Source organism: Lipotes vexillifer, unplaced genomic scaffold (genome assembly GCF_000442215.2).
Source record: "Lipotes vexillifer unplaced genomic scaffold, Lipotes_vexillifer_v1.1 scaffold841, whole genome shotgun sequence".
In the NCBI taxonomy this organism is placed as follows: Eukaryota; Metazoa; Chordata; class Mammalia; order Artiodactyla; family Lipotidae; genus Lipotes; species Lipotes vexillifer.
In genome coordinates, this window is record NW_006798403.1 from 74,768 (window position 1) to 87,168 (window position 12,401).

Genomic DNA, 12,401 nt, shown 5'->3' on the forward strand with positions numbered 1-12,401 from the left:
GAGCCACAGCTACTGAGTCCACACGCCACAACTACTGAAGTGCGTGTACCACAATTACTGAAGCCCACGTGGTCTAGGGCCCGCGTGCTACAACTGAAGCCTGCACGCCTAGAGCCCGTGCTCCACAATAATAGAAGTCCCCGGAATGAGAAGCCCACGCACCACAACGAAGAGTAGCCCCCGCTTGCCGCAACTGGAGAAAGCCCACACGCAGCAACGAAGGCCACCCAACGCAGCCAAACAAAAAAAAAAAGAGTAGGATTTTTCTTTTCATTTACTGATAATATCCTTAGCACCTATAATAGTACCAAAGACAAAATAAACACAAAGTAAACATCTGTTGAATGAATTAATGGGTATTTTACTGAAGTAAAATATAAATTTTGGCATTTTACCAGGGAAGAACAAGCATGTCTTAGCAAATTAGCACTTGCAAATGGACAACAGACACAAATGCTATCTATGTACACAGGAGGAATACAGTAGCTGAAGGAGAAATTCTCAAGGAGAAACAGTTTTCTCTTCTAGACCCAGAAATGAAGACAAGGAGACAAGAGACAAGGAAAGGAGACGAATTTGGAAATTCTGTAGTTCAAACCAGAGCCAAGAGAAACAGAATTTTTTCCCCAAACATAAGATTCCACAAATATAAACAAAGAAAAATAAAAGAGTAAGAGCAGTTAACACACCTCTCTTCTCCCGATGTATTTCTTCCAGAAGCTGCTCCTGTCTTTCTATTTGTTCAAAGAGACACTGAAGCTCAGCTTCCTTGTTTTCAGTCATGTTCCCGAGTTGTTGTCTGCACAACATCAGCTGGTGCCGTAGACTTTTCTCTCTGTTTTCTCTCTCTCTCAGTTCCTCACAGAGCCATTGAAGTTTAGTCTAAAAATATGACATTTATATCTAATTTTTTTAAAAATCTAGAAAACAGTAGCATTCCAAAACATGAGAAAGTCATGATAATCTGAATTTAGACAATAACTAACAAATGTAAGCAAAATTTTAAAATACCCATAATGTTTTAATTTACATAATGGCTTATATCAGTTAAAAGTTGGTGCAGAAACGATTTCCTTGGATTTTTATAAAATATTTGGTATACTCTATCATCTTTGGAAAGGCAGTACTACAGAAAAGTTTGGCCTCCTAAACTTCCAGGTGTAATACAATTAACCCCCTAATTTGATATATAAAGCAGTCTGGTACAAGCATTTGAAGATCCAAAACACCCCACAATAGACCTAGAAACTGGTTATGAAGGGAATTTTAGAGATTAAAAAATAAGATAAAATTCCTAGTTTTGTTTCTAAAAATGCATATCCCCAAGGGTCCAGCTAATCAGGTAGAGAGAGAGATTCTGTAGGGCATGAGGCAGATAAAGTCTGCATTTGTCCACATTTAAAACTAGGAAATTCAATCAAAGCAACTCTCTTTTCCATGGACTCTAACCTCACCAATTCTAATACTTAGATATTTAAAACAGGGATGAGAAAAGAAATCTTTCTTCTACCTTCAATAGAACAGAATTTCAGTCGGGTCTTAGAACCTTCCCAAGTGAGACTACCATCCAATTTCTAGTTGATTTTAAATAATCTAAACAGTCTTCACCTCAAAGAAGCAAAATAGGGGAGGTAATGAACTAGAAGGGAAAATGAGATTAAGCAAAGGGACAATTTCCCTGAATAGCATGAATCCATAAGCAAGAATGTTCTAGGCCTCTAGAAGTCTAGAAGGTTCTTAGGACATGCCCCAGTATATTAAAAGTAGCTGTGATAGAATTAGGCTATGATGAAGCAGAACTGGGATACGGCCCTTAGACCGGGGTCTCCCCACATACATCAGCTTTCAAACATCCCTAGAAATGAAAAAAAAGGCAGTTCCTTTGGTCAGAAGGTCTAACAGATGGTGACATAGAACAAAATACTGTCATTAGTCAAATTATGGATAAATTATACATTTATATTGTAAGGTAACAAATGTATAATATGTTGGGTGAAGAAAAATGGAAATCATGCTTATAAAGGCATGATTTATTAATAACAAAGCACTTTTGATCAGACCAGAGCTTATGTTAATGAGGTGGCTTAGGGTGGGGCCCCCAGATAGCCTCCGTAAGGGGCTGATCATTAGAGAGTTGAAACTTACAATCCTACTCATCAACCTCTAAGAAGGGGGATGGGAGACAGGCAGGGGAGGACTGAAGATTAAACTCTATAAAGACTCCTGAACAATGAGATACGATGAGCTTCCAGGTTGGTGAATACATCCACATGCCAAAAGAGTGATGCACCCAAAATTCCAGAGACAGAAGTTCCAGTACTAAGGACCCTTTGGGACCTTGCCCTATATACCTCTTCATATGGCTGTTCATATGCATCCTTTATAATAAAGTAATAATAGTAAGTCAAGTATTTCCCTGAAATCTGTGAGCCATTATAGCAAATTAATGAACTATGGGAACCCCAATTTGAAGCCAGCTCAGATAGAAGTGTAGGGACTCAATACCTGTGACTGGCATCGGAAGGTGGGGGAGGGGGAGTCTTGTGGGACTGAGACCTTAAACTGCAGGATCTGCACTAACTCTGGGTAGTTAGTGTCAGAGCTGTAATTAAGTTGTAGGGCAGCCAGTTGGTGAATGCAAAAAATTGAAAAATTACTTGATGTGGAAAACTCAAACTTCTGGAGTCAAAAATGTTGCGAGCAGAAACATCATAATAGTAGGTATTTCACAGGAAGGGCAGGCCACTAGGAGTTTTCATCTTCACAGCTCTGATTTGCACAAGCTAAATTCTTGGTAACTGCAACAGAAATACTGGGAACTCCCTCCTTCACCAAGTCTCCACTAATAGGGTGGTCACTCTACTGCAGACAAAGCAAGCTAAGAACACTGAAGTCTCAACTGTAATTTCCCCAGATTGTTTATAAGGCTTCAGTTATGAATATAACTTATGAATATTTTTTAAAATCTTCAACAAAATACTAGCAACCAGAATCCAGAAACATATAAAAAGGTTTTTACAGCACAATCAAGTGGGATTTATCCCAAGAATGCAAGGCTGCATTAATATCTGAAAATTAATTAATGTAATATGCCATATTAGTAAGAATTAAGGACATAAAGCCACATGATCATATCAAAAGGTGCAGAGAAATCATATGATGAAATTCAACACCCATTCACGATGGAGACACTCAACAAACTAGGAATAGAAGGGAACTTTCTCAATCTGATAAAAGACATTTATAAAAACCCCACAACTACTATCATACTTAATGGAAAAAGACAATGCTTTCTCCCTAAGATCAGAAACAAGAAAAGAATATCTGCTCTCACCACTTCTATTCAACACTGTATTAGGAGGTCATGGCAGGGCAATTTTGCAAGAAAATGTAACAAAATATATCCACATTTAAAAAAAAGAAGTAAACATATTTGCATCTTTTTGCAGATAACATGCCCCTGTATAAGAAAATCCTAATGATTTCACTAAAAACATATTAGAATAAAATAGTTCAGCAATGTTGTAGTATATAAGGTCAATATACATAAATCAATTGTATTTCTATATACTTGAATGATCAATACAAAAATAAAGTTAAAATTCAACTGTATGTACAATAGCGTCAAAAGGATAATATACTTAATAATACATCTTTAAAAAGAACTGCAAAACATACTCTGAAAATATCTGAAAGAAAAATAACTCTACAAAACACTGTTGAAAAAAACTTTTAAATACCTAAATAAATGGGACCATATCCCATGTACAAAGATCAGAAGACTTAATATAGTTGACACAAAAATACTCCCCAAACATCCTACAGATTCAATGCAATACCAATCAAAATCCCACCTGTTTTTTTGGAGAAATTGACAAGTTGATCCTAAATTCCATATGGACATTCAAGGAACCCAGAATAACCAAATAAAGTGTTGAAAAATAAGAACAAAGTTGGAGGACTCATTCTTACCCATTTCAAAGCTTACTACAGAGCTACTGTAATCAAAACAGTGTGGTACTGGCATAGGCTAGACATATAAGATAGATCAATGAAATAGAATTGAGAGTCCAAAAATAAAACTATACATATACAGTCAACTGACTTTCAACAAGGGTGCCAAAACAATCTGATGAGGAAAGAACAGTCTATTCAACCAGCGGTGCTGGGACAACTGAATAGTCACATGTAAAAGAATAGAGTTGAACCCATACCACATAAAAAAATTAACTCAAAATGGATCAAAGACCACATGTAAAAGAACAGAGTTGAACCCATACCTTATACCACATTAAAAAATTAACTCAAAATGGATCAAAGACCTAAATGTAATTGCTAAAAATATGGCTACAAAATAAAATAAATAAATAAAAATGTTAAAAATAAATAAATAAAAATATAAGATTCCTAGAAGAAAACAGGGAAAAGTCTTTGTGACTTTGGTTTGGCAATCATTTCTTAGACATTACAACAAAAGCACAAGCAACCAAAGAAAAAAGCTGATAAGCTGAACTTAATCAAAATGTAAAATATTATGCTTCAATGGTCACAATTAACAAAGTGAAAAGACAACCCACTAAACAGGAGAGAATACTTACAGATCACCTATCTGAGAAAGGACTTGTATCTAGGATACGTAAAGAACTCAAATAATAAATTAAAAGATAACAAGTTGAGCAAAAGATCAAAATAGACATTTCTCCAAAGAAGATATATGAATGGACAATAACCACATGAAAAGATGCTCAACATCACTAGCCATCAGGGAAATGCAAATCAAAACCACAATAGAATTCCATTTCACACCCAGCAGGATAGCTATAATCAAAAAAAAAAACAGATGATAACAACAGTTAGTGTGTATACAGAGAAATTAAAATTCTCATATACTGACAATAGGAATGTACAATGGTGTAGTCACCTTGGAAAAACAATCTGGACTCTCTTCAAAAGCTTAAACATAATTACCATATAACTCAGCAATTCTCTCCTAGGTATGTACCTATGAGAAATGAAAACACACGTTCATGCAAAAAACTTGTACTCAAATGTTCACAGCAGCACTATTCATGACAGGCAAGAAATAAAAATAATAGAAATGAACATCAACTGGTAAATGAATGTGGTATATCCATACAATGGACAGTTATTTAGCAAGAAGAAGTAAAGTAATGATACATACTACAACACAGATGAACCTTGATAATATTCTGCTAAATGAAAGAAGTCAATCATAAAGGATTGCATATTTTATGATTCCATTCATAGGAAATGTCCAGAACAGACAAATCTATAGAGATAAAAGCAGATTACTTGTTGACTAGTGCTACAGGGAGGGTGGGATGGGCAGATAAGGATGTGATGGCTAATAGTCCAGATTGTCTTTTTGGGGTGATAAAAATGTCCTAAAATTCATGTAGTGATGGCTGCACATCTCTGTGAATATACTAAAAACTACCGAATGGTAACTCTAAATAGGTCAAATGGTAACTCTAAATAGGTCAAATGGTAACTCTAAATAGGTCAATTTGACCTATATATAATTCATATATATTCATTCATATATGAATTATATCTCAACTTAGCTGTTATGTAACAAAAGAAAGAGAGAGAGAGAGAGAGAGAGAGAGAGAGGGAGAGAGGGAGGGAGGGAGGGAGGAAGGAAGGAAGGAAGAGGAAAGTAAAAGGGGATAGATCAACAAAGCTAAAATTAAACCTCCCTGCAGAGATGAGACCTGGCTGACCTGGCTTTAGTACTTGCTATACAATTTGTAGGCCTCTGTCTTGTCTATATGTCACTAGATAAATACAGGAAGTCCTCAACTTAAATTAGGATGTGAACTTCCAATTATGACTACAGAAATTTAATTAAGTCTGCTTCATTTCCCAATATCCACCTTGAAATACTACTGCAAATAGAAAAAGAGAAAAAAAACTTCCATAGCACAGAAAACATGGTCAATTCTGCCAGATTAAAGGAGCACTTTCTACTATAACATTCCACTAATGCATTTAGGAAGAAAACACGGTGAGGAGGAGGGATATACCATCATCCTCATCTAACCACAATATGAGAGACAAGGATGTGAATTGGACTGTTCTTTAGAAAGCATACTCTCTATGTAGAGTGGAGCAAATATCGGAGGCTGGAAGTCAGGAGGCTGTTACAGTATTCCAAACAAGTGAAAATGGTAAGGGTTGAGCCAAAATGTATGTATTTGGACTTAAATGTGAGGGGGGTAAGGAAGAGAAAGGAATCAGTATTGATGGCCAATTTTTAGCTTAAGCTGAAGCAATGATTTAGGGGTTAAGAAGTTAACATTAGGATGAAACATACAGAAGTTGTTAGGAACAAAAGATACAGAAGCATAGATGACTAATTGGATATCTAATTATATATATATAGCTCTAAAGCTCAAGAGATATGGTCAAGAGATACAAACTAAAGAATCAACAGCCTAAAGGAAGTTAACGGCATAGGAAGAGATAAAATAACTCATAAAGAATATCTACAGAGAAAATAGAAGAGGGTTTACAAGAGATAAACACAAGAGAATTTCAAAATAAAATGGAGATGTAGATAGAAAGTCAGGAGGAAAATACAAGAGTCTGGGGTGATAGAACCCCAAAGGAAGAAAATACTACAACAAGATGGATATCCTCAATGTCAAAGACTCAAAAGGAAGGGACAGGTATATCTAAAAATACACATTTTTGTCAAAAATAACTGCAGCTCAGCCCATTAGACCAAAATAGGACTGAAAGCATGAACACCAAACTGTTTATAGTGATTATGCCTTTATACCTACAAAAGATGAGTGTAAATATCGAAATTTTATTCTCAACACTGCTATATTTGTTACTGTTTATTTCTCCATTTAGCTATGTTAGTTTTTCCTTTAAATATTTAGGTGCTCCAACATTGGGCACATATCTAAAATTGTTCTCTCTTCTTGTATTGATTCCATTATAATGACCTTCTCTGTCTCTTTCTATCATTTTTTGTTTACAGTCTATTTTGTCTGATATAACTAGAGCTACCCTTGCTTTTTTCGTTTTCTCTTTTTTTTGGGGGGGGGGGCAGGGTTGGGTTACCATTTGCCTGAAATGTCTTTTTCCATCCCTTCACTTTCAATCTATGTGTACCTTTAAGGCTAAAGTAAGTCCTTAATAGGCAGCATATTGTTGGTTCTTGTTTTTTCCTATCCATTTGGCTATTCTATGTCTTTTAATTAGAGAATTTAATCCATTTACATTTAAAGTAATTATTGATAGGTAAGGGCTTACTATTGTCATTTTGTTAATTGTTTCCTGGATGTTTTGTAGGTTCCTTGTTCTTTGATTCTTATTCTGCTGTCTTTTTTGTGTGTGTTTTGTTGTCTTCTGGTATCAATAGGCTTTGACTTCTTTATCATGTTGTTTTATAGAATTATTATAGGATTTCCCCTTGTGGTTACCATGAGGCTTACATAAAATATCTTAAATGTGTATCACCCTATTTTAAACTGATAACAACTTAACTTCAATAGAATTCATAAACTTTACACTTTTACTTCTCTTCCCCCTCACATTTTAGGTTATTGCTGTTACAATTTACATTTTTTAAAAAAATTCTTTAACTAAGATTGCATGACTATATGTGTGTGTGTACAGTTAGTTACAATCTCCAAAATGAGAATGTATTCAATGCACTAAATAATAAAAATTATTCTATTCAGTAAGTTTGATACAGGTCAGTTGGAAAATGATTCTAAAACATTACTACTTAAGTCATTAATTTATTAATTGATATTAACTAGGCAAAATAAGGAAAAGCCTATGCTATCACTGCTTCTATATTAAAACTACAATCTGAATCTGTAGACCACAACTTCTATTAACCTCATCAATCTCTGCCAGTTCCTCAAGAAAAATAAATAAAATGAAAAGCCCCAGTGACTATCATATTATTATTGGTATGATGCAAGGAAACAAGGGAAAGGTTAGATGTATAGTTTCTGGAAAAGAGATATTTTCAACAAAGTCTTTTTGCTGTTTATTTGGCACCTCAAACACACACACATCTTTATTTTTGTATGTTAAAGAATTTAAAGAATTTAATATAATAAACCCTCAACACATTTTTCAAGAATTTTATAATATTCTTCGATTAAAATCTCCTATGGCGTTTCCAAAACAACCAACATATGTGCATGCGTACACACACCCACACGCACATTACAGCTAGTTTTGCACATCGTGAGGCCCTGACACACGTAATTAAATGAACAATTAGATGCTGTTAATTTTTTTTGGAAAGACGTAGCACCTTGCATCTAAGTAATAAAATAGAAAAAGAGAATGGTATCTTGAAAACAGAAAAAATCCAAAGTTCTTTTAGTTTTAATATATTAAGAAAGCTTAATTAATATTCAAAAGTAACACATTTAGGACCTGAACACTATCAATTTGAATTATAAAAAATACAATCACAAAGAAGAAGGGCTGAAAGGATGTACATACAAAAGACCTGATAACTCTATGCCATGTAGGCATGGTCCTAAACAGCAGCATTCAGATGCCAATCCCCTCAGGATTGGTCTAAGATCAGATAATTAACATTATCACAGATGGCTAGGTATTAGAATATAAATTGATGTATTAGTATGTTGGAGACAACTAAATGAAATAACCTTGACATACAGAAGAAATACATACATGCGAGATGAAATCTGAAACAGATTAACCAGAGGAATGCACTTAAAAAAAATCAAATATGGATTGATAAAAGGTATGAGGTTCACAGTTGACCATAAAAATCCTTGTGAGGAAAGAGTAAAAGGAGTCAGATTATTCAACCTCTTATTTACAGGAAGACCAACATGTTCTAGGACCAAGTTGCTATTAGATAATATTATAGGAGTTAATTGCATTGGTTTACATCAGAGACATCAAATGTACATGCTAAAGGTGCCAGATAGGAAACATCTGTAAAAGTACATAGAAAATATGTTCTCTTTTGTTTTTCTTGAAAAGTTCAATTCAGGCTACTATGTTACTATTTACCATTTTGAACCACACATGGATACAAGAGATAAATCCACTTCTCTTCAATCAACTTAAAAAAAAATAATGTGCAAGCCTAAAGATAAAATCAAGTAATACTTTTCTTCCATATTGGGAGTCAACAGAAAATGATGGTGATTATGTCAAACGATAGCTGGTGATTATGTCAAACGATAGCTAACTATATTAAGAAAGCTTAATGAACAGTCAAAAGTAACACATTTAGGACCTGAACATTATCCATCTCAAATATAAAAATGCAACCACAAAAAAGAAGGGCAAGAAGGGCACCACATCTAATGCGGTGTCATGTCCATGGTTCTTCTTCTTAACTCTGTTTTCTACCACAACGCAATGAAACCCTAGTGTTATCAGATCCTCTGATATCTCAAAAGGAAAACAATTTCATGTTGCAATAATGCACTTAATTGATTTTTTTTAAATGTTCATTACCAAATCAATTTTTTTAAACTCACATGGTCCAAACAAAATGAGTCCCTGGGGATCACCAGCTTCAATCATCTGGTTTAATCTGTTCTTTCCCAATGATTTAATGGCAAATTTAGAAAATACCTTCACATTTCTTTTTCATAATGCTTTCCTACTTATTCCATCCCAGTCTTTGGCCCGTGTTCACTACCGTTGCTAAGAGATGATAATAAAAAAACAATTCTGTTTTGTCATAACAATAATCCTACTGGTTCTGATAAAAACAAAACAATAACAAAAAATTATTTGCAACAAAGCATTAATCAGGTTTGATCTGTGTTATGGACTGAATTACATCCCTCTCAAAACCATATGTTAAAGCCCTAACTCTCAGTGTGACTGAATTTGGACACAGGGCCTTTAGGGAAGTAATTAATGTTAAATGAGGCCATAAGGGTAGGGCCCTAATCCTATAGGGCTAGTGTCCTTATAAGAAGAAGAGACACTCTGACTCCTAACCTTCAACTCCTCCAACCGTACCGCCAGCCCCCACATGAGAGGTGGCCATCTACCAGGCAAGGAGAAGTCTCACCAGAAACCAACGCTGGCAATGTGATCTTTGACTTCTAGGCTCCAGAGCTGTAAGAAATTAAATACCTGTTGTTTAAGCTACCCAGTTTTGTTATGGCAGCCCTAGCAAACTAATACAGTATGACCTATGGCTCCAGTTAATTCCTATTGAGCCTTTATTCCATTGCCATACAAAATTAAAAATAGGTTATAGTTAGATGCTTGATATGAACTGAATAAGTATGCAGAATATATTATTAATCCTACGAAACAAATTATCTTATGGAAATTTAATCAACCAATAATCAATTAAGAGAATCAGAGTCTGTTAGAGAAACACCCATTATCTATCATTCATTAAGTATCTTGGAGAAACAGCTTGGAACACAGTATAGGAATAACTTTACCAATTCCAAACAATAATTAGCTGACAAGGCTATTAATCACAGTGCAAACACCATTCTATTAACCACTCACAAGAGCATCTTACAGATTACATAATAGGCTCATTTATTTAACTACATCAACAAGTATCGCTAAGTAAACCAAAACAGGGAAAGAATTTCTAAATAAGGTAGATTTTTACCTTCTTAGTCGACAGCTTGCAACTAGGTGGGAATATTTTGAAGTATCTAGTAAAACAATCAAAATGATCTTTTTAATCTGTAAGAATCCTCTAATGAGATTCACTGGAATAATATACCGAAAGTCACTAAGGAGTGACTCAAAGCTAAAAACCAAGGAAAACGGAAAATTCAAATAAAAGATTATAGTTGATAGAGTTAGCAATAATATCAGGAACCATAATTTTGCTGCTTTTAACTACTATGCTTCCTTCACCAAAACTCTAAAAACAATTCTGAGAGAAAATGCTTATATAAGAACCAGACATAAAGAGGATGGCAATTTTTTAAAAAGTGCTAGATCACCAAAACAAGAATTAAACCAGAACTGCAAAATTCAAATCTAAATCAACCTCAGAATATAATTCTTTCAATAATACTTTCTCCACTTTTCTGCTTGGTTTGAAAATAATCTGGAAGAAATATACCCATAATCATAGTACATATTAAAAAAATACAAAATGCTCCCTCCAATTAAGCTGAGTGTGCTCCCTGTATACTACCTAAGGATATTTCCACCACGTGAATGAAGATACCTGAGTATTTGTATCACATTTTGATGTCTACACTGGAACGATAAAATACTAGATGGTCATTTGCATCCTTCAACAAGAATTAAATACAGTAGGTCTAATACTTCTCACACAATAACTGTTTTTTAAAAATCCACATCACTAAAAAGACAATATTCATAAATGTAAGGTTTATATTCAAGTGTAGGTCACACAACCAGTAGAAAAAAACAATGGCACAGAGTTCAGAGATCCAGGTTCCCAAACCCTTCTCAGAAACTAGCTTTACGTCCTTAGATAAAACTCAAAACTCCCAGGACCCGTTTCTCATCTACAAAATGAGAAAGTCAAACTTCACAATCTCTAACGCTGCTTCAGTTATGATATTTCAAAAACAGTAGGGAAAAGCAAATGCTTGTCAACGCGTGAAACACGTTATATTGATACTATAAAAAGTGTGACTCTTTGGGATGATACCAAATAGGATAATATAGGAAAATCCCCAAATAACTTGGAAGTATATTTCTTATTTATATAATCTTAAAATTTACAGTACTGATCAAAGAAAACCAATATTTGAGAACTGACATATTTACTGAAATCTAATCTGCTTATTTATTCATTGGTGATATTTAAGCTGAGGAAGTAACCTGAGTAGGAAAATGCAGCAAGCCTAATTACTCTCTAAAAAGAAATATTTATTGAGCATTCAGCCAAGCCTGTGGTAAGCACCAAAGATGCAACAGGAACAGGACAGACACAGGTCTCCCCTCATAACGGATTAAAGAAAGAGAAGAGTAAATGGGAGTTTCAATACAGTGGGATAAAGGCCAAGAAGGAAAAGATCTTCAGAGCCAGAGAAGCATATAAATTCTCCTAAGATACACCTTTGTGCATCTTAAGAGAATAACTGATACCAGACTCCCAGAATTAAATGTGCTCTCTAAACAAAAGAGTACTGAGCCTCCTGCATTGTGCTGAAGAGCAGTTGACACCAGGTTTTTTATTCACTATCATAAAATGATAAGTTAAGATCTGGGATCAAGAGTGATGCTTGCTAGTATTGTGGTTCCATCCTGCAAGTGAGTGTCTGATGGCTCTAGATTTGATGATTTGTGCCTACTTTCTCACTGCAAGTGTCTTAGCTACTTCTCATTTCTCTCCATGATTTGAACCTAAACTCTGCTCTATGCCTTTGTCCCTGCTTCTCTTTAGGCATTCC

At 34.7% G+C, this 12,401-nt stretch overlaps 1 protein-coding gene across 1 annotated transcript in view; it reads right to left on the reverse strand.

Annotated features, from left to right (window-relative positions):
- Nucleotides 1-689: 689 nt before the first annotated feature.
- CEP128 (centrosomal protein 128) overlaps nt 690-12,401 on the reverse strand; it is a gene marked incomplete at its 3' end in the record, with an annotated part of 210,477 nt that continues 198,765 nt past the window's right edge. Inside the window, exon 18 of the mRNA XM_007470471.1 lies at nt 690-882. Within this exon, the coding sequence (XP_007470533.1) occupies nt 690-882 (193 nt within the window). The remainder of the gene's footprint in view (nt 883-12,401) is intronic.